The sequence below is a fragment of the Dipodomys merriami genome, unplaced genomic scaffold (assembly GCF_024711535.1).
Source record: "Dipodomys merriami isolate MVZ:Mamm:240054 unplaced genomic scaffold, mDipMer1.0.p SCAF_2, whole genome shotgun sequence".
NCBI classification, from domain to species: Eukaryota; Metazoa; Chordata; class Mammalia; order Rodentia; family Heteromyidae; genus Dipodomys; species Dipodomys merriami.
The window spans coordinates 57,752,768-57,772,771 of NW_027203381.1; the positions used below are offsets into that span (position 1 = coordinate 57,752,768).

Consider the following 20,004-nt stretch of genomic DNA (forward strand, 5'->3'; position numbering starts at 1 on the left):
GGTCCCTGGACAAGATATCAAGGCCTAGAAATCATTCCCCAGGCTGAACCAGCTAATCCCTTCCAGATAACAGCCCAACAGCAGGGGAGCCCTCCTAAACTCTGGGGCTGAGGGAGCATCCAAGTTGTTCCTAATGCAGAGATGGCAACAAACTGACAATGCAGAGATGCCACAAGGCTTGAGGGTGGGGGTGGGAGAGGAATGAAAGGCTTCAACACTGTCTTCAGGCCCCTCCGGAAAAGTGGTTCTGGAGCATGGAGAATTAACAGGCCTCTCGGTCTCTAGAGCGTAGTTTTCCACTCTTCTTCACAATTCACAAGGTCCTAACACAAACACAAAACAAGCAACCTCTTCGTACATAACCTTCCAGCTCAGCCCAATCAAGGAAAGCTTTTGTGTAGATATCCCAGTCCACAGCTTCCTTTACAACAAACATCTGGAAAGACAGACTTTCAAGGAAAATTTCTGTACCATCAAAGATAGTACTCCAGAGACTCAGTATTAAAAGTTCAATTTGAGAGGAAAATTAAAATTTACTTACAAATAAAAAACTCAGTTGTTTAAAAAAAAAACAAAAAAACAAAAACTGATGTCCTCCCAGGATAAGCTAATTTCAGGCTTTCCTCTCCCAACTGTCTCCACTGGGTTAAAGAAACCTACAAACATTCTCTCTCTCAACCATCACCCCAACTTTCCTCCCCACTGGGTGTGAACAATATCCTGACCACATCAAGCTTTATCATTAAGAACTTCCAAGTAACAGCTACTAGAGTCAAGGAGGTCAGCAAACTGAACTTGGTATGGTTTAGATGTAAAGTGTTCTTCCTCCTCTCCCTCTCCCCATCCCCAACAAAGGCTCATAGATTAAAGGCTTGGTCCCTAGCTGGTAGACCCAATTATTGAGACTGGATCATAAGGGCTCTGAACTAATAAATTAATCTACTTATGAATTCACAATTTGTTTTTTCTAAAATGACTACTTGATAGCTCTGTACAATACTAAGAATAAACAGAAGGCTGTAAAGTGCATGGGATTCTTAAAACACCAACAACTATAACCATTTATTACAACCCTTTCTGTAGCTTACTATCAAAGTCTGAATGTGTCTATTTCCATGACACAAAAAACACATGGATCCTCTTTGGCAAGACTGGCCTTAGAAGACAAACATATCTTGAGCTCTAAGTTAGGTGGAGTTTTCAGGACTATTGGCACTGACTGGCTATTCCATCCTCCAACAAACACTGGGCCAGAAGTGTGGGCAATAACAATGCTTTGAAGGGAAACCAAGAGCTCTGTTTTGAATTGTCTAACTCCAGAAATAACAGCACTGGGAGGCAAAACTATGGAAGAATTGGTAGGATGGACTTTATAGTTACACTATCCACTTTTTAAAGTATATAAATTGATAAATGAGTCTTGCTTTCCGCCTCCGTGTGCAGGCTTTGTTAAATAAAGGTTTCAGATGAAACCTTTAATTATTTATTTATTAAGTTGATTTTTCAAACTAATTCAGAACATAACTCAGAAAATAACCTTTCATAACTTAAACGCATGTAATTCCTACAAGGAAAGCAGGGATAGAAATGCTAGGCAAGTTTAATTCTACTAAATAGTGGAATGCAGTCTACCAAATGAACTTCATATCAGTCTGAAAATTTGAAAATGACCAGCTCGACCTCTACAAAGACTTTCAGAGACGCTTTTTTTTTTCTTTTCTTTTTTTGTGGGTCATGGGGCTTGAACTCTGGGCTTGGGTGTTATCCCTCAGCTCTTGAGCTCAAGGTGAGTGTTCTACCGCTTAAGCCACAGCAGCACTTCTGGTTTTCTAGCAGTTTATTGGAGATAAGAATCCCAGGGACTTTCTTGCCTGAGCTGGCTTTGAACAGTGATCCTCAGATTTCAGACTCCTGAGGAGCTAGAATTACAGGCGTGAGCCACCAGCTCAGAGATGCAATTTCTTATCCTTATTTTTATTTTTCATTAGGCAAGACAGACAAATGGTTAGGATAGTAAAGAAAGAATTACCAGAAAGCTATCTGAAAATGGAAAACTGTTTCATTGAAAAAGTTTTCACTGGCCATTTGGAACTTCCAAGTTTCTTAACAAAACAGACTTGGATACTTTAAACTGCTTTGAAAAGGAAGCTAGTTCCAACAGTTTTCTTCTCTCTTGACAAGAGAGCTCTTTAACACGTGCCAGCAGGCTGTATATATTTCACTTCAGCAGTGTTTCTTTGTAGGCAGCAGCAGTCTTGCTACAGTGACGGTGTGGTGAGCTCATGACCAAGGCAGCAGGCCAACCTCAAGCTCCTGCATGCTGGAAGTATAGCTGCAATCACATGCCTGGCAGCAGAGCCACCTGAACTCTATACCAGTAACAGTGCTGCTATCATCTCCACCATGGAACTGCCACTGGAGACCAAGAGCTGGCAGGAGGTCAGAAACCCTATCAAACCCAGCGGTGCCTAGGAAACTACTGAGCCTTACAAGTTTTTATGGATACCTTTCTACAGAATCACTGGGTAATGATACAGAAAAAAAAAATACGTATGAATCCCTGGGTTTGATTCCTTAGTACAACATCACTAGAAAATACTAATCTCCTTCATCCTGCCCTCCATCCTAACAGCAAGCAGATTTACAGGTAATACTCTGCATGCAAAGGTATAAACAAATTCACACCTTTGTCTGAAAAAAGAAGCTTTCAGGGTCTAATATTTTAAAAGTATAGTTACTAAAACAAAATGTTATGAAAAGTTAATGAATGGTCTGGCTAGAAGCATTAAGGATTTTTTTTTTTGCTTTGTTAGAAATGGCTCATGACACATACTCCTATGTATCACATAGGAAATAAGGACACCAACTCAAAAAGGAACTCAAGGCAAGGAACTCCGCTGAAGGGTGCCCCATCAGCCAAAAATCTGGCAAGCAAGTACACAGAGCAGGCAGGATGCTCTCTGTTCATCCTTAACCAAACAGGCCCTGCCCCTCTGCTCCCACTGATCGAGCTCACATTCACAATGATGGTGCTTAATTAATGGGATGTAATTAAAATTTAAGGAGTTTCTAACAGGGAGCCTTTTTTTTTTCTTTCTTTCTTTTTTTTTTTTTTTTTCCAGTCCTGGGGCTTGAACTCAGGGCCTGCACACTGTCCCTGAGCTGCTTTTGCTCAAGGATAGCACTCGAGCCACATTGCCACTTCTGACCTTTTCTGTTTATGTGGTACTGAGATATCGAACCCAGGCTTCATGAATGCTAGGAAAGCACTCTACCACCAAGCCACATTCCCAGCCATAATAGTATGCCTTAATTAAAGTGCAGCATGAAAATGATGTAATTAGCTGGGCCCCAGTGGCTCATATCTGTAATACTAGCTACTCAGGAGGCTGATATCTGAGGATCTCGGTTCAAAGCCAGCCCGGGCAGGAAAGTCCGTGAGACTCTGATCTCCAATAAATCACTAGAAAACCGGAAGTGGCGCTGTGGCTCAAGAAGTAGAGTGCTTGCCTTGAGCTGAAGAGCGCAGGGACAGCGCTCAGGCCCAGAGTTCAAACCCTACCACCGACAAAAAAAAAAAAGAAAGAAAATTATGAAAGTAAAATGTAATACAAGGGTCAATACAAAGGCTGAACAAATGCAGCAGTGGTACTCACTAGACACTATGTTGAAAGTGAACTATAACTTGTGGGTGGAGATGGGCAGGAAAAACTGGAAGAGAGCAAGGGAAGGGGTGACACTGTCCAAAAAGAAATGTATCCTTTACCTGCCTGACTTACTTAACTGTAACTAACCCCTTTGAACATTACCTTTGTAATAACAATAAAAAATTAAATTAAAAAAATTAAACCAAGAGCCAAGCCACTTGGGCAAAGCAGAAACTTTTCAGAAAAACAATTCTCACAAGATTAACAGAAAGGAAGTAAACTATTTTGATAGAAAAGAGGCTTTTCTCATACTGATCTGACATACATTGCCACTTTCTGTAATGAGCATAATTCCCAGCAATACGTCTTAAAATCATTTCTGGTAAGAGATTATAGCTACACCCTTAATCCCTAAGACCATATCCTTAATCCTTAAGATAAAATTTCAGCTCACCAAAATCTTTCAAACAGCTAATTATGAAATCTCTAACCAAAATTAAAAAGCCAGTCTAACATGGAACTAAAAAAGTGTTAAGTGAGGATCACTGTATTTATAAATACTGATTTTGTTGCCTTTTAATGAATGTTCTAACTTGTAGGAAAATTCTACCAGTAATACTTTTAGAAGAAGGAAAAAATAATACAGTAATAATGACATTAAACTTCAGCTGACTTCTTATTTTCCATGCTTCCTTTTTCTAAATTAGTAAAAAAAAAAAAAAAAAACAAGTTACTTTTAGCTTTGGCATACTATCACTAAGAAAAAGAACCATCACACAACCACCAAAGATTATCTAAGTTCTGATAGCTCTGTCCTTCTTTTGCCTAAGTATTAATATAAGGCAATGAAATCCCAAACTCCTTGACTTATTCAAGAAAACCCACAATCCCTTGGTACCTGTGACTTCGTGTGCTTTATGTCTAAAGTCACCAGGGCCTATGCATACCTAGTCACAACTCTTGGTTTTACCTAGAATGTTCTTCATTTCTCCAAATCCTACCTATTCCTCAAATGGCCTCCAGTCAAATAGCCTCCTGAAACCTTAGAAAAAGAAATCTTATTATTTCCCACGGCACCTAAATTACAATAATGCAAGTTCATGACTCTGAGTTTAAGACAGGATGAAGGCAGGCAAGTCTAGCATCAGTCCTTAGGTGAACCAGATCACTTTGTTCTGTACTATGTACCTTAGTGTCAAATTGAAAAATGAACATTACATCTTAAAAAACAAAACAAGTCAATACTGGTGGGAAGAGGATGCTGAAAGTTAATGTTTAGACCATGGGTAAAAACCCCGGGTAACCAGGTGCTGGTGGCTCACACCAGTAACCGTAGCTACTCAGGAGGCTGAGATGTGAGGATCATGAAGCCAGCCCAGGCAGGAAAGTCCATGAGACTCATATCTCCAATAAACTACTCAGAAAAAGCTGGAAGTACTGCTGTGGTTCAAATGGTAGAGCACTAGCCTTGAACACAAAGAGAGTCAGGGACAACGCCCGACACTGAGTTAAAATCCCATGATCAACAACAACAAAATCAAAACAACCTTGGAGCAATCTTCAAAATCAAAACAAAACAAATCAGGGTCATGGAATCATATGATCAATATGTACATACAGAAACACACCTGTAAGAAAAGAAGCTGTGTGTGCTAAAGTTTCATACTGAGTTGAAATAATGCCAGCCTAACACCAAAGTTGTTCTTAAGCTTGTCTGCTTGACACACTTTCACACTTCCATTTTAACTAGACCTACCAAAGGCCAATAGGAATCTTGTTGTCCACATAGGAAAAAAGATTTTCCTTATCTTTGGTTATATAGAAATACTGTTTGACATTTCTAAAGGGTGTCAAGCATTACCTGCTATCTGGGAGGTCCTAGTCTACAGTTATGACAACTACAGAAATGATAGTTATGATGATGTGACTTGAGAAAGTAATAATTAGTCATTTACTTTTTTTAAAGTCTTGTATGCTTATCCAGGCATTCTGCCATTTCAACTCACTACTTTTATGCTATCTCAGCTGGAGTTCTGTCATCATGCTGGTTCCTTCTGTGAGCACACTTACAGAAACTCAAGATAAATATATCTAAGGAATCATGCTTTTTGGTATGTGGTATTCAAGAAGATTCTAGGTGATATGGAAGCTTTTAAAAATACTTAATAGCTCTGTACTCATCTTGATATATAAGCAAAAACAGGTTGAATAAACTTATTACTGCCTAGATCAAGGCTAAGCAAAAAGAGAAAGAGTGAAAGAAATACTAAAAGAAATTTCAAATGAAAAACAAATATTTCAGAGGGCGGGGCACTGGTGGCTCATGCCTGTAATCCTAGCTACTCAGGAGGCTGAGATCTGAGGACCATGTTCGAAGCCAGCCTGGGCAGGAAAGTCCATGAGACTTTTATCTCCAACAAACCACCAGAAAACCAGAAGTGGTGCTGTGGCTCAAGTAGCAGAGTACTGACCTTGAGCTGAAGAACTGAGGGACAGCGCCCAGGCCCAGAGTTAGCCCCACAACCAACCAACCAACCAACCCAAACACACACACACACACACACACACACATACACACACACAAGGTAACAATATAAAACACACTAAACAGTGTTTGAGAAGGGAAAGGAGAAAGGGAGAAACAGGAATATCCTAGGAATGAACTTGTTCAACATATACTGTATGCATGTATGGAATTATCACAATGAAACTCACTATTACTAATGTATGCTAATTTTAAAAATGAAGTAGGGGCTGGGAAGGTGGCTCAGTGGTAGAGTGCTTGCCTTGCATGCAGGAGGCCCTGGGTTTGATTCCTCAGCACCACATAAGCAGAAAAGGCCAGAGGTGACACTGTGGCTCAAGTGGTAGAGTACTAGCCTTGAGCTGAAGAGCTGAGGGACAGTGCCCAGGCCCAGAGTTCAGGGCCCACTACATAAAACAAAGAAACAAACAAAAAACACAAAACCCTTCTCAGTTCAGGATGAATAGCCCTTAGGAAAATGCAAATTAAACCAACAATACACTATCAGATATATCTATTAGAATTGCTAAAAGTAACAATAAAACCAAATACTGGCAAGAATGCAAAAAAACTGGATCACTGTTGGAGGGAGTATAAAATGATGCTGCCATTCTGGGAAAGAGCATTGGAGTTTCTTGGAAAACTAAGTGTACACTTACTCATATGACCCACAGAAATTGTGGTCCTGGGCATTTATCCAAAAAAATGAAAGTTTATGCTCACACAAAATCCTGTACACAATGTTAAAAGCACTTTTATTTGTAATCCAATAGATAAAGGGTTAAACTGTGATATATCTATAACACAAAATAGGACTGAGCAATAAAAAGAAATATTGATGCACACAAATTAGATGTATTTAGGGCTGGGAAGATGGCTCAGTGGTAGAGCTCTTGCCTTGCATGCCTGAGGCCCTGGGTTCGATTCCTCAGCACCATATAAGCAAAAAGAAAAAAGCCGGAAGTGGCGCTGTGGCTCAAGTGGTAGAGCACTAGCCTTGAGCTGAAGAGCTGAGGGACAGCGCCCAGGCCCAGAGTTCAGGCCCCACGACCGGACCCAAAAAAAAAAAAAAAACCAACAAATTAGATGTATTTAAATGAAATAACTATTTCAAAAGGTTACATACATACTGAAAGCACTCAACATATGAAGAAAAATTAGTGACTACTAGGAGGGGGCAATGCTGTAACTGGGCTACAGGAAGACCTCTGCAATAAAACTTTGGTGTCCTGACTGTCAGACAATCTAAACACATCAATACACTGCAGAGAGTGCACATGTATATGCCCAAGTGAGTACATAAGAAACTGGTGGTACTAAGGTTTGAACTTAAGGCCCCTGGCCTGTTAGGTAAGCACTTTACCACTGAAGCCAAGCTCCCTAACTCAGAAAAATCTGAACAATGTCAATGGGCTCTACCAACATCAATTCTGTTTTAGTATCATACTACAGTTATGCTAGATGTTGCCACTGGAGAAAATCAGATAAAGCAGATAAAGGATCTTTTATATTATTATTATTTATTTATTTATTTTTGGTCGGTCGTGGGCCTTGAACTCTGGGCCTGGGTGCTGTCCCTAGCTCTTCAGCTAAAGGTGAGCACTCTACCATTTGAGCCACAGCGCCACTTTTTCTGTGGTTTTCTGGTGATTTATTGGAGATAATAGTCCCATGGGCTGGCTTTGAACCATGATCCTCAGATCTCAGCCTCCTGAGTAGCTAGGATTACAGGTATGAACCACCAGCGCCAGGCTTATTTTTTTTTTATAGCTACATGCAAATCTAGTTATCTCAACATAATTTTTTTTCTCAAAATCTCAGTAACTTTAGGAAGCTCCCTTAATGCTTATAGTAAAAGATACCTTCTTATAGCATGTAGCATTTTCCCTGACCTATGTCTCCTTTTCCTATCCCACACTCTATAGACAATTCTTTTTTTTTTTTTTTTTGGGTCCGGTCGTGGGGCCTGAACTCTGGGCCGAGGTGCTTCCCCTCAGCTCTTCAGCTCAAGGCTAGAGCTCTACCACTTGAGCCACAGCGCCACTTCCAGCTTTTTTCTTTTTGCTTATGTGGTACTGAGGAATCGAACCCAGGGCCTTAGGCATGCAAGGCAAGCGCTCTACCTCTGAGCCACCTTCCCAGCCCCTATAGACAACTCTTGAGAGATAACATTTAGTGAATGCTAGAACACTAGCCATGCCAGGTACTATTCAAAGTATTTTTTATATCTTAGTTCTCACTTAATTCCACTATCAACGACATTTTCACATATACATCTATGGCACAATGACATAAGGAGCTTATCTAAGATACTTTTCCTATACCTCTGAGTCTTTATGTCTGTGATCTAAAACCCTCACTACCTGGGCTGGGAAGGTGGCTCAGTGGTAGAGCGCTTGCCTTGCATGCCTGAGGCCCTGGGTTCAATTCCTCAGCACCACATAAGCAAAAAAAAAGAAAAAAAAGAAAATAAAATAAAACCCTCACTACCTAATTACCACTCAAAACCCTGCTCCTGTGTTAGCTCTGTGACTTTTCTAGACTTAACTGCCCCATTTACAGTGTTTTGTCCAGCACTGGAATATATTCAATAGATTTTTAATTAACATAAGGACTACACAAAAGGACACAAAGTAGTTACAGAACTGTCACCAGATATTTGACACTGATTTCATTGAATCTGTTTTCTGAAGCTAAGTTTGAATGCAGAGGCATTCTGTAATGCACAGCAGGAGACAAGAGAAGACCTATTAGTGAGAATACATTAAGGAAGCCAGTGGTAGAGTTATGTCTAAGAAGTGTAAGGCCTTGAGTTCAAACCCCATGCTGAAAAACAAAAAGCCAAAGTATTAATGTCCTAGCTAAAGAGGAGCAGGCAATACTGGGCTAATGAAGTACCAGTGTCAACTGCAAGTCTTTCTCTTTTAAGTTTTCACATAGCAAATGTACAAACATAAATCTCAACTTCCTAAAACCAGATACTCTTATTTTGTCTTAGTAGTTACTTTTACAATTCAGTAGAAAACACACAACTAGACAAAGGGCCAGGCCAGTACTGAGGTGCAATGTGTTGGGAGAGGGGAATGGCTGTAAGGGGAGGGGTAAAAAAAAAAAAAAGATATAATGTTTTTCCTGTGGAGGAACTCTTCCAGTTCATTAACATTATTTCTATTGGAAGAAACAGACTTCTAAAGTAGTAAGGCTAGAGATTTGGCAAACAGTAGAGCAAGTGCCTAGCTAGCACAAGGCCCTGAGTTCAAATCCTAGTACAGCAACAAATCTCTTCAAATAAAACATAAAGAAATTTTGAATACATGAATAATCTGAATGGTTATAATAACAACCGCACATTGTCTCCTCGAGTGCTTTTTGGAAGGCATCAACATGGAGTAAATGAAAATGAGAAGAATTCTAAGGGAGAAGCAGGTGAGAGGTTGAAGACTACCTCTCTTCCCTTTTATTGGGTGCTTATAAATAATATAAATTATTTCTTATGGTGCCACAGATGGAAGCCAGGGTCTTGAGCATGCTAAGCACCCCCATTCTACCACTGTGCTACAGTGCAGTTTCCAGTAACTATAAATTCTTAACAGTGACCTAAAGTCAATACTTTAAACTATAGGATCAGATGAAGAAGGTGTGGTCTATCTAGTACAACAAACAGGTCGGAACAAGACTGAGGAAAGGAAACACCTACCTGTCGTGTTCTCTTGAACGTGGATCCCTCCCGTTCTCTGTGCTGCCCGGAAGAGCTGCTTCTCTCCCTAACAGGAGCACTTCTGTACCCGGGACTGGGGATGATGTACTCTTTTCCTATGTCAATATCCTTCATCTTCACTGAGTAGAGTGCCAGGGCACATAGACTATTTTCACTTCAGAATTCCTGAAATCAAAAATTCAAGAACAGACATTTAAATTGTTTTAAGGGAGTGGGGAAGGAAATAAGGAAGAGTGATGGGGTGGATTAGTGGGGTACACAGTAATGCATATATGGAAATGTCACAATGAACCAACCCCCCTTGCACAACCAATGTATAGTAATAAGAAATCTTTTAAACAGAACACACATTTTTCTCAATTATGCTTAGTCATCAAAAATATTAATGCTGTCCCCCATTATAGCTATAAAAAATAATTTTTCGGGGCTGGGAAGGTGGCTCAGTGGTAGAGTGCTTGCCTTGTATGCATGAGGCCCTAGGTTTGATTCCTCAGCACCACATAAGCAGGGGGAAAAAAAAGCCAGAAGTGGCACTGTGGCTCAAGTGGTAGAGCACTAGCCTTGAGCTGAAGAGCTGAGGGACAGTGCCCAGGCCCAGAGTTCAGGCCCACACCAGACGCCCCCCCCCCCAAAAATAATTTTTCAAAATATTCAAATACTATTTCATTTTTTATAGAAAATAATCAGCATAATAGCATCAAGAAAACTTTCTCCCAACTCCAAGGCAAAAAGAAATTAGAAGAGGGCTGGGAAGGTGGCTCAGTGGTAGAGTGCTTACCTTGTATGCATGAGGCCCTGGGTTCAATTCCTCAGCACCACATAAGCAAAAAGAAAAAAGCCGGAAGTGGCGCTATGGCTCAAGTGGTAGAGTGCTAGCCTTGAGCTGAAGAGCTGAGGGACAGCACCCAGGCCCAGAGTTCAGGCCCCACTACCGGACCCAAAAAAAAAAAAAGAAAAGAAATTAGAAGAAAATAAATGTACTAGTAAAGAAATACTTCCCAGGAATATAAAATCCAATGCAATGAGTATTTAGATTTTTTATTTTTTTTATTTTTTATTTTTGTCAGTTGTGGGGCTTAAACTCAGGGCCTGGGCACAGTCTCTGAGTCTCTTTGTGCTCAAGGTTAATGCTCTATCACTTGAGCCACAGAGCTACCTCTAGTTTTCTGGCAGTTAATTGGAGAAAAGAGTCTCACGGACTTTCCTGCCTGGGCTGATCTCAACTCCTGAGTGGCTACTATTTCAGGCATGAACCACTGGCGCGTGGTGCATTTAGATTTTTTTTTTTAAAGACTGTATTGAAACAATCTCAGTTTGTACAATTTTTAAAGATATATTTTCTCCTAACAAATTTTACTAAATAGAAACTCACAGAACTTATCCTACCAATGATATATTCCCTCTTAGGATTTTTTTATAATTAGCTAATGGACTAGCTGATGTTATCTTAAATCTTTATGAAGTTATACAGCTAAAATGCAAAACACGATAACTTTAGATTCCTATCATATTCTAGAAGCAGAAAGTGGTGACATATGCATAATTCTGTTAATATATTAAAAGAATCAATAACCCTAATTGAACTTGTAAACCTTAAAGGGTAAATTTTATGATACTTAAATGGTATGTCAATTAATCTTTTTTTTTTTTTTTACAATTTCCATAATTTATTTTTTTGTATTTCTGGGGATCAAACCTAGGGCCTAGTACATGCTAGGAAAGCACTCAACCACTAAGCTACAAGCCCAGCCTTTTCTTCCCCCTACTTCCCTTCTCCTCTTCTTCCCTCTTTCCCCTACCTACTTCTTTCTCTTCCCCCTTCTTCTCTGCCCTTTCCCCTTCCTTCCTAAAGCTGTTATTAAAAATCAAGTCCCCACTCTGTATCTAGTCTTTATGTGAAACTCTGCTCTATACCACTGCCTGCCTGGCTAACTCTAACCAAAAAGTCTCAATTCTGATGACAGGCCTTTCAACCACTCCCCACCTCTCCCTCCAAAGGTCCCCAACTTCCTGGATACAAGAAGAGGAAGCCCTTAGCATAGCAGCCTCAGGACAAATTAAAGAGCGGCTGTTCATAAATCCTTAGTTATGACATGACTAAAAGTAAGACCCCTGAAACACAAAATTCTGACATCTATTATTCATTTTTTTGTCTTTTTTTTTCTTTTTGGTACTGGGGTTCAAACCCAGTACACTGCACTTGCTAGGCAAGCACTTTACCACTGGGCTACATCCCAGCCCTTCATTTCTTAATATATCAAAAAAAAAAAAAAAAAAGGAGAAAAATACTAATCTTCTAAATAAAAAGGACTTCCTGATTTTTATAATTCTAGTTGCAGGACACATAGCTGATACAGCTAAGTTATTTATCTTTAAAATGAAAATCACCTTGCCCAATGACAATGTGCAGCAAAAAGAACATCGGCTTACTAAGCAAGAGCACAGCAACCACGTCACTGAGACCTCATTAGGGCTAAACTATAAACAGACCTGGCATCTGCCAGTGTCCCCACTGCTGAGCTGGAGCTGCAGATCAGAAGAACCCTTCTTGTAACTCAACCACAGAAGCCCAGAGTCTTCTCCTCCAGAGGTTCCCCGGCCTGGCTCATTACTGGGAAGAGGAAAATTAGTGCTAGCTAGGAAGGGGTGGGGGTGGGGGGAAAGAGTTTGAAAGAGAGGAAGCTAAAGTAACCCATTCACAATACCAAACTCCACCTCAAGAAGAATAAACAGCTCAATTATCCAAGAACCCATGAAAGCTACATTCTTTCAGTCACTTTATGTCAAAGGATGATGAAGAAATTGTCAAACATATGGCAGCAACTTTCCTTAAAACAGAAGTAATTTCTGTTTTGAGTCTGCTGTGGCTGATGTGACGAGGTAGGGATGTTAACCACCTATTTATTGTAAGGGAGCTATCCTAAACTATCTTATCCTAAGGGATCAAGTATTAAGCATACAAAAGATATGGGGAACAGTTTTCCATATCTTGAACATCCTCATTCCTTAATTTCCTGGAAAAATACGCACAGCCAGGAGAGTATGCAGGCCTGAGTAGGCACCGTTACTGTCTCTTGGCCTCAGACATAAGGAGGACACCATCCTCTGAGTCTCAAGGATATGAACAAGGCACACCACTGGAAGTCAGGTAGTAGGTAGCTGGACAGATTTAGGTCAGAAAAAGAAAAAAAAAAAGACCCCATTATGCAGCAAGCAACTAAGGAAGGACCATTCAGCCAGACTTTTGGGGGAGGGGAGTGGAAGAGATACTGTTTGTGTTTCTGTATTTTCTTGTGCTTCCCTTAGATTTTATGTGAAGCCTTTTAAACGATTAATACTTACTTGGCTGGAAATACAGCTCAAGTGGTAGAGCATCTGACTAACAAAGTCAGCAGCAGAATAAAACCAAAGTGAGGAAAGCCCAAAGAAGTGCCCAGACCCCAAAATTCGATAAATCCACTTGGTCACCTGCCTTTTGTACTAATACTCTTCTTCCCAGTAATAAATGGTTAGACATTCTCCCCAAACAAGACAGACCCAAACGTATGAGGAAGGGGAGTTGCATAGGCTTAGAGAACTAACTAGCCAGATTTACCATCACACATTCCTGAGTGGATTCTACCTCGGGAACCTAGCTCCAGGCGTTGACTCTTAGGACAGAAGGAAGTAAGGAAGTATAGATGTACCAGCCCTCCCCTCCCCCGTATTCCACTTGTGTCTCCAGGCTCCCCTACTTTTCACTACACCAGACACCTCACAATACCTAGCCATTCCTTCCTTCCTAATCTTCGGAAAGTTTCCTCGTCACCGGGGTGCCCATCTGCCTCCATCTGCCTCCAGCCACTTCCAGCCTCCCACGTCGGTGCAGAACCCAAAGACTCCCACAAAGCAATGCACAGCCAGATGTGACAGAAGGGAAAGGGGCATCGGATGGCGGTCCAGAGGTTTGGACTTCCTTCCCTGCTCTGCCATGGGCTGGCAGGGCGTGCTTATGTCACGTACCTCCACTTACCGGCTTGCAAAAACGATGGGACGACTTACTTCGGAGCGCCTGGCAAGGCGATCTTGGGTCCCGGGCTAAAGCAGGAGCCCACACCCTTCAAGGGAGGCGCTTTCCCCGGTTAGCCCCGCCAGGGTGGTCCAGGCCCGGGTGGCCCTGGCCTTGGGGCGTTCCCACGCCAGTTCAGGCCTGGCCAGAACAGGCAACTGCGACCCACCCCTACGGGCAGCGGGCGCAGCGCCCCCTGGCGGCCACATCCTCGAACGCAGCCGGCGCCGACCCCCCTCAGTCCAACCCTACCTGCCCACCTACGACGCATGAATCCCACCTCCAGCCCGCCGGGCCGCAGCCCAAGGAGGGAGCGCAGGCTCCCGGCACGGAGGCCAGGCCTCGCTTCTCAATTCTCCCGCTTCTCCCTGAACTGCTTGTATCTCCCACCACACCCCGAAGAAACACCACGGGGTGACTCCCGTGACACGTGAAGGGCACAGCAAGGGAGAGACGGGCGCAGTCTCCTTACCTGTGCCCCGACTCCAAGAGAGAAGCACGGGCCACTCGAGCCCGCTCCGGAGCATCAGCACCGGAGCAAAACAAGCCTTTATAGCGGCATCGTCTGCCATACCGCGCATGCGCGCTGCGCAAAGGTTGCGCAAGACCGAAGGGAATCGTAGTTCTCCATGTAGCAGCCCCGGGCTCTGCTCGGCCGCCAAGGACTACATTTCCCAGAAGCCATGCGGGCGCCCGGAGGGGTGGGGGTGTGGGCCGCTCTGCTTCCCACCGCGCTTTCCATTCTCCCCAGCTAGCCGGTCTGGAATGTTCTCTGTAGTCAAGGGGGTCCCAGTGGGCCACCTTGGAGGGCGACCTGGGGCTCTGTGCTAGCAGCCCTACACGTAGGGCTGGTCAGCCGTGCCCAACCGTTCACGTGGCAGAAAATCTAAAGGTCATCGTAGCATGCTTTTGCTGTAAGCGCTGCGGTGGGGTCGGGCCGCCCGCCCTGACCCTTATCTGCCGTGTTTGCGTGCCGGTGACCTCTCCCTGCAGTCGGCACCCTTAGCTCCTATCTCGCTTTAATCCCGCATAATGTTATGCTTCCTCCTTCCTAGATAATAAAATGCCAGGATCACAGTTGTCAAAGTGGCAACAGCCTTAGAAATCGTATGCCAACTCATCTTTTTTTTTTATACGCGGAAATGAGGCTCCTGAAGATAGCGATCGTATTATTTTTCTTTCATCTCACCATTCCACATCACCATAAAGGCTAAAGGCTATTCTGTTAAATGACCCTCTATTCTTTGTCAGAGGCTTTACATGCCAGTTTTGTTTCTTTTAATGTTTCAACAGCTGTTATGTGAGTGTTGAAATGCAAGGTTTTTTTTTTCTTTTTGGGGGGGGGGACGGGGGGCGGAATGTAATACTTCCCAACCTTCAGACAAAGATCTACAGGATCTATACCACGATGTAGAATTACATGTATTTAGTATTTCTTTTGCAAAATGTACTAAAGGTAATTCATTCAGTATTTATTGGAGATACAATGGGCTGAGTCCCAAACATACCTCAAACAAAATTTAAATGATAACTATTTGAAGTATAGAAAAGGAAAGTATGAGCCCCAACTGAAAAAAATAGTAGGAGTTAGTGAAGTGAGGACTGCAGAGATGGACAGAGGAGAAGTTAATACAAGAAGAGGAACAATGAAATCCAACTAGTAAAAGGAAAAAACATCACCCAAGACCTTGAAGACCATGTTACAGTTCTGTGGAGTAAAAGCAAAAGCAACCAACTGTTCAAAGGATGACTCGAATATGCTTTGAGAAATCAGACTTTACACTATAAAAACTATACTGTGACTGGGAGACTGGAAAAAGAATTACAGCCAGAATGTGAGAGAAGGGTTCAGTTAAGAATGAATATTGTCGGGGCTGGGAAGGTGGCTCAGTGGTAGAGTGCCTGCCTTGCATGCATGAGGCCCTGGGTTCGATTCCACCGCACCACATAAGCAGGAAAAAAAAAAGCCGAAGTGGTGCTAGCCTTGAGCTGAAGAGCTGAGGGACAGTGTCCAGGCCCATAGTTTAGACCCCACGACCGGACCAAAAAAAAAATATTGTCATCCTGGAAAGAGATGATGTTTGTTTGGACTGGGACTGTGGTGGAAAGATGGAGACAAAGATGGGATTCTAGAAAAATGTAAGCCATAAGATTAGCCTCATGTTAATGAATTCAAATGAGGGGTATAGATAGTAGCACTTAGGTGCCTGGTTATACAACCATATGAATGGTGATCCATTCAACAAGAGAAGTGCTTTACTGTACAACCTCTCAACATCTTATCAAGAGTAAATGGGGGGGGGGGCTGGGAATGTGGCTTAATGGTAGAGTGCTTGCCTAGCATGCATGAAGCCCTAGTTTGATTCCACAGTACCACATAAACAGAAAAGGCCAGAAGTGGTGCTGTGACTCAAGCAGTTCAGCAACAGTGTCCATGCCCTTAGTTCAAGCTCCATAGTTCAAGCTCCATGACTGGCACAAAAAAAAAAAGAAAGAAAGAAAAGAAAAAAAAAGATCTAATATCAGAAACTGTAGCTGTGGCTCAAGTGGTAAAGTACTAGCCTTGAGCAAAAAAGCTAAAGGGAAAACACTCAGTCCCTGAGTATGAGCCCCACAATCAGCACACAAACAATAAATTAATACGAAATAGGAATGACCACCCCACACATCCTTGGCACTTAACGTTGTTTACTTCTAGCTGTAAAGACCAAAGTCCTCTTGAAGTTCAGTTGCTTTCAATAAAAAGCATTTTCAGGGAATAAGACGATTTCTAAACGATATAGTATAAAAGAATAATGCCCGTCTGTCAAGCAAATTCTGTCTGGTGTCAAGCAAGAAGTGTTAGGATATCAACACTGTCAGATGAGACTCCAATGACATTAAAGCATGTTGTACAGCCAGAAGTGTCACCATATTTTCAACAGAGAAGCTGAGGTTTTGTACAGTGCACATTAGTATAGTCATAAGTCAGAGCACACATTCACATTATGAAGGAAAATATTACATGCAACAACTTCTCTTGCTTCTTTTTTTTTTTTAACTTTACTTCAAGGTTAGTAAGTATGAAATGAAGAACTCCTTTAAAAAAATTGTGAAATCACTTTATATGAGGATGCAATATCAAATTGGCCAAAAACATATCAAACAGATGTTCAAATACTAGCTGCTTACTAGAAGGAAGAAGAAGAGGAGGAAAAGGTGGGGGAAGAGAAGGAGGAAGAGGAAAAGGAAGGAAGGAAGGAAGGAAGGAAGAGAGGGAGGGAGGAAGGAAGGAAGGAAGGAAAGGAAGGAAGGAAGGAAGGAAGAAAGAAAGAAAGAAAGGAAGGAAGAAAGGAGAAAGAAAGAAGTTGGGAGCCAGTGGCTCACATTTTTGTAATCCTAGCTACTCAGGAAGCTGAGTTATGCGGATCCTCATCAAAGCCAGCCTGGACAGCATAGTCCTCTGTGAGACTTAACTCCATTTAATCACCAAAAAGCCAGAAATGGAGTTTGAGTGGTAAAGTGTTAGCCTTTAGCAAAAAAGCTCAGGGACAGTGCCAAGGCCCTGAGTTCAAGAATTGGGGCATGCACACACACACACACACACACACACACACACACACACACACACACACACACACACACACACAAATTGACAATGACCTTGTTTCAACAAAAAAAAAATTGTTCGCCACAGTAAATTAGCATTACATTGATTGTATTGTCCTACTTCTAAATGATTTGTTCATTCATTTTAATTTCATAGTATGTGCACTATTAGCCTAAGGACCTTATAACATGGTTTTATAAATGTACATATGTAAATAATATTAAAATATAAGTATCTTAGCATCATGGGTTAGAACTAGGCATGATAGTATATGTCTTTAATCCCAACTACTCAAGAGATGGAGGCAGAAAGATCTCAAAGTTAATGAGATCCTGTCTCAAAAGTAAAACACAGCAGGCCACTGGTGGCTCACACCTGTAATCTTAGCTACTCAAGAGTCTGAGATCTGAGTTCAAAAGCCAGCCCAAGCAGGAAAGTCCATGAGACTTTTATCTCCAATAAACTACCAGAAAACCAGAGTGGTGCTGTGGCTCAAGTGGTAAAGCACTAGCCTTGAGCTGAAGAGCTGAGGGACAGCACCCAGACCCAGAATTCAAGCCCCATGACTGACCAAAAAAAAAAAAAAGTAAATCATAAAACAAAATGGCTGGGGTGTGGCTTAAGTGGTAGAGTGTCCAGCATGAATGAGGCCTTGCAGTTAAGACAAGTATGAAAGAACCAATTTCCTTGGAAGAGGTCTAAATCTTATTCCAGTTTGGGAAACATTGTACAATAGAATAAGAGCAAACCATGAGACCTTCTCAGATCTGTTCTAACTTATACCATAGCCTCATCTTGTTACTGTTCTACACACATTGGATGTCCCAACAACATTTTCATTTCCATGCTTTAATTCCACCTGTCTCTTATACCTGATAGAACCCAAATCCACTCAGTTAAAATAACAAGCACCATGGTCTAGAACTTGAAATTTTAATCCTTTCAGAATGACACTTTGGAATTACTATACAATATTTCTATCATCTCTCCTGGTGAGTTATATGTGAAAATTCTCCACAGGATTTTGAACTATGGACCAGGCATCCATCAGGCTACAGTATAGAAGACAACAGGGTTCCACTAAGCCAAGAAAACCAAACCCCACAATCTGGTCTATATGGAACTTTCCAGAAAAACAGGTGAGTGCAGACTTAGACTGATCACTCCTAGTCATTCCCCCAAAATTTTCCAAAGGTTTTTCTCTATAAATCAAGATCTTGTTCAGAAGAGATTAACAGCTTCGGTCTACACTAACAATAATTATTTATAGTTTTGGTGGTTTAGAGTTTGAACTCAGGGTCTCACACTTAGGCAGGAACCTCTAGCCCAACTATTTAAAAAATTATTATTTTTAAGTAGTTGACAAAGCAGTTGCCATTCAACAAAGCAGGTTATAAATACAATGCATCTTGATTAATGTTCCTCCTTTTATAATTCTCCCCCATCCCTTCCAACCCCACCCCTTCCCTCAGTGTTCTTAATTTTGTAGGATATGCACTGACTTATGATTGCATTCTCTCTTCCCTTTTTCTCTTCATTTGTCTACTTTGTCTCTTCATTGTCCCACTTCTCCCTTAGAGTACTTGTTTCCTGGTATATATTTTGGTGGACTGTGTGTTAGCCTTTCTAAGGACTTACACACCATTTGAGTACTAGCCCAACCTTTTTTACTTAATGTCAGCTCAAGAACATTAAAAATGTATGCAGGCTGTATTTACTTTTCAATCAATGTAATTCAATTATTGAGTCCCATGTAGAAAAATACAGTCTTAAAACACAATTTCTCTATGTTAATGATTATAAGAGATTACCAATGAGGAAAATTAGCACTGCTTTTCAGCTGCTAATGTTACTGTGTGGACATATTGGAGAAGTAACTATACTAAGGTATCTTTATTTAATTTTATTAGTGGCAGTATTGAGAATTGAACTCAGGACTTTGTGGTTGCTAGGCAGGTGCTCTACCACCTGTACCACACTTCCAGTCTCCAATGCATCTTTTAAAACTCCCATCCCAAGATTAGACCAAGATGGACACATAAAACCTGTGTCATGTCATTGACCTAAAGAAAAAGGGGAAAAAGTAAAGGTGCCTATTTGAAAGAGTTTAAGTTTATATTGCTCAAGGATGCAGAGACAGCTTAAAAATATTTAACTATTTTATGTTCCACTTGCTTGCAGTTTCTTTAATTTTTTAATTATCTGTACATAATTGTACAAAGGCTTGTGGTCTGCAGACCTAATCAAGCTTCGGGTTTTAAAGTACTTATCTGGTTTATTTGTAATTTCTTGACTTATTTATATTATACCACTTTCATTCTATATTTTGTATCCTGAGTCAAAAATTTCAAGTTCTTTTAGGTTTATTCTATATGCCTAAAGCAGTACTTCCCCAAAATATTGTAAGATGTTCTGAGCAAAAAATAATTTTTCCCAAAGTCAACTCTATTTGGGAAATTATGTGTATGATATTCACAA

The 20,004-nt window shown here is 41.3% G+C and overlaps 1 protein-coding gene across 8 annotated transcripts in view; it reads right to left on the bottom strand.

Annotated features, from left to right (window-relative positions):
- The window catches only part of Abcc5 (ATP binding cassette subfamily C member 5), a 79,232-nt gene extending 64,731 nt beyond the window's left edge, over positions 1–14,501 (bottom strand). For 5 of the 8 annotated variants that reach the window (XM_070029687.1, XM_070029692.1, XM_070029691.1 and 2 more), the window contains exons 1-2: positions 14,410–14,501; positions 9,865–10,054 (exon numbers count right to left, since the gene is read on the bottom strand). In XM_070029687.1, the coding sequence (XP_069885788.1) occupies positions 9,865–10,003 (139 nt within the window). In that variant the 5' untranslated portion in view covers positions 10,004–10,054; positions 14,410–14,501. Of the gene's footprint in view, positions 1–9,864; positions 10,055–10,667; positions 10,809–13,891; positions 14,043–14,409 lie in introns of those variants that run through there. The other 3 variants (XM_070029688.1, XM_070029690.1, XM_070029689.1) reach the window with 3 other exon arrangements.
- Between the last annotated feature and the right edge of the window lie 5,503 nt (positions 14,502–20,004).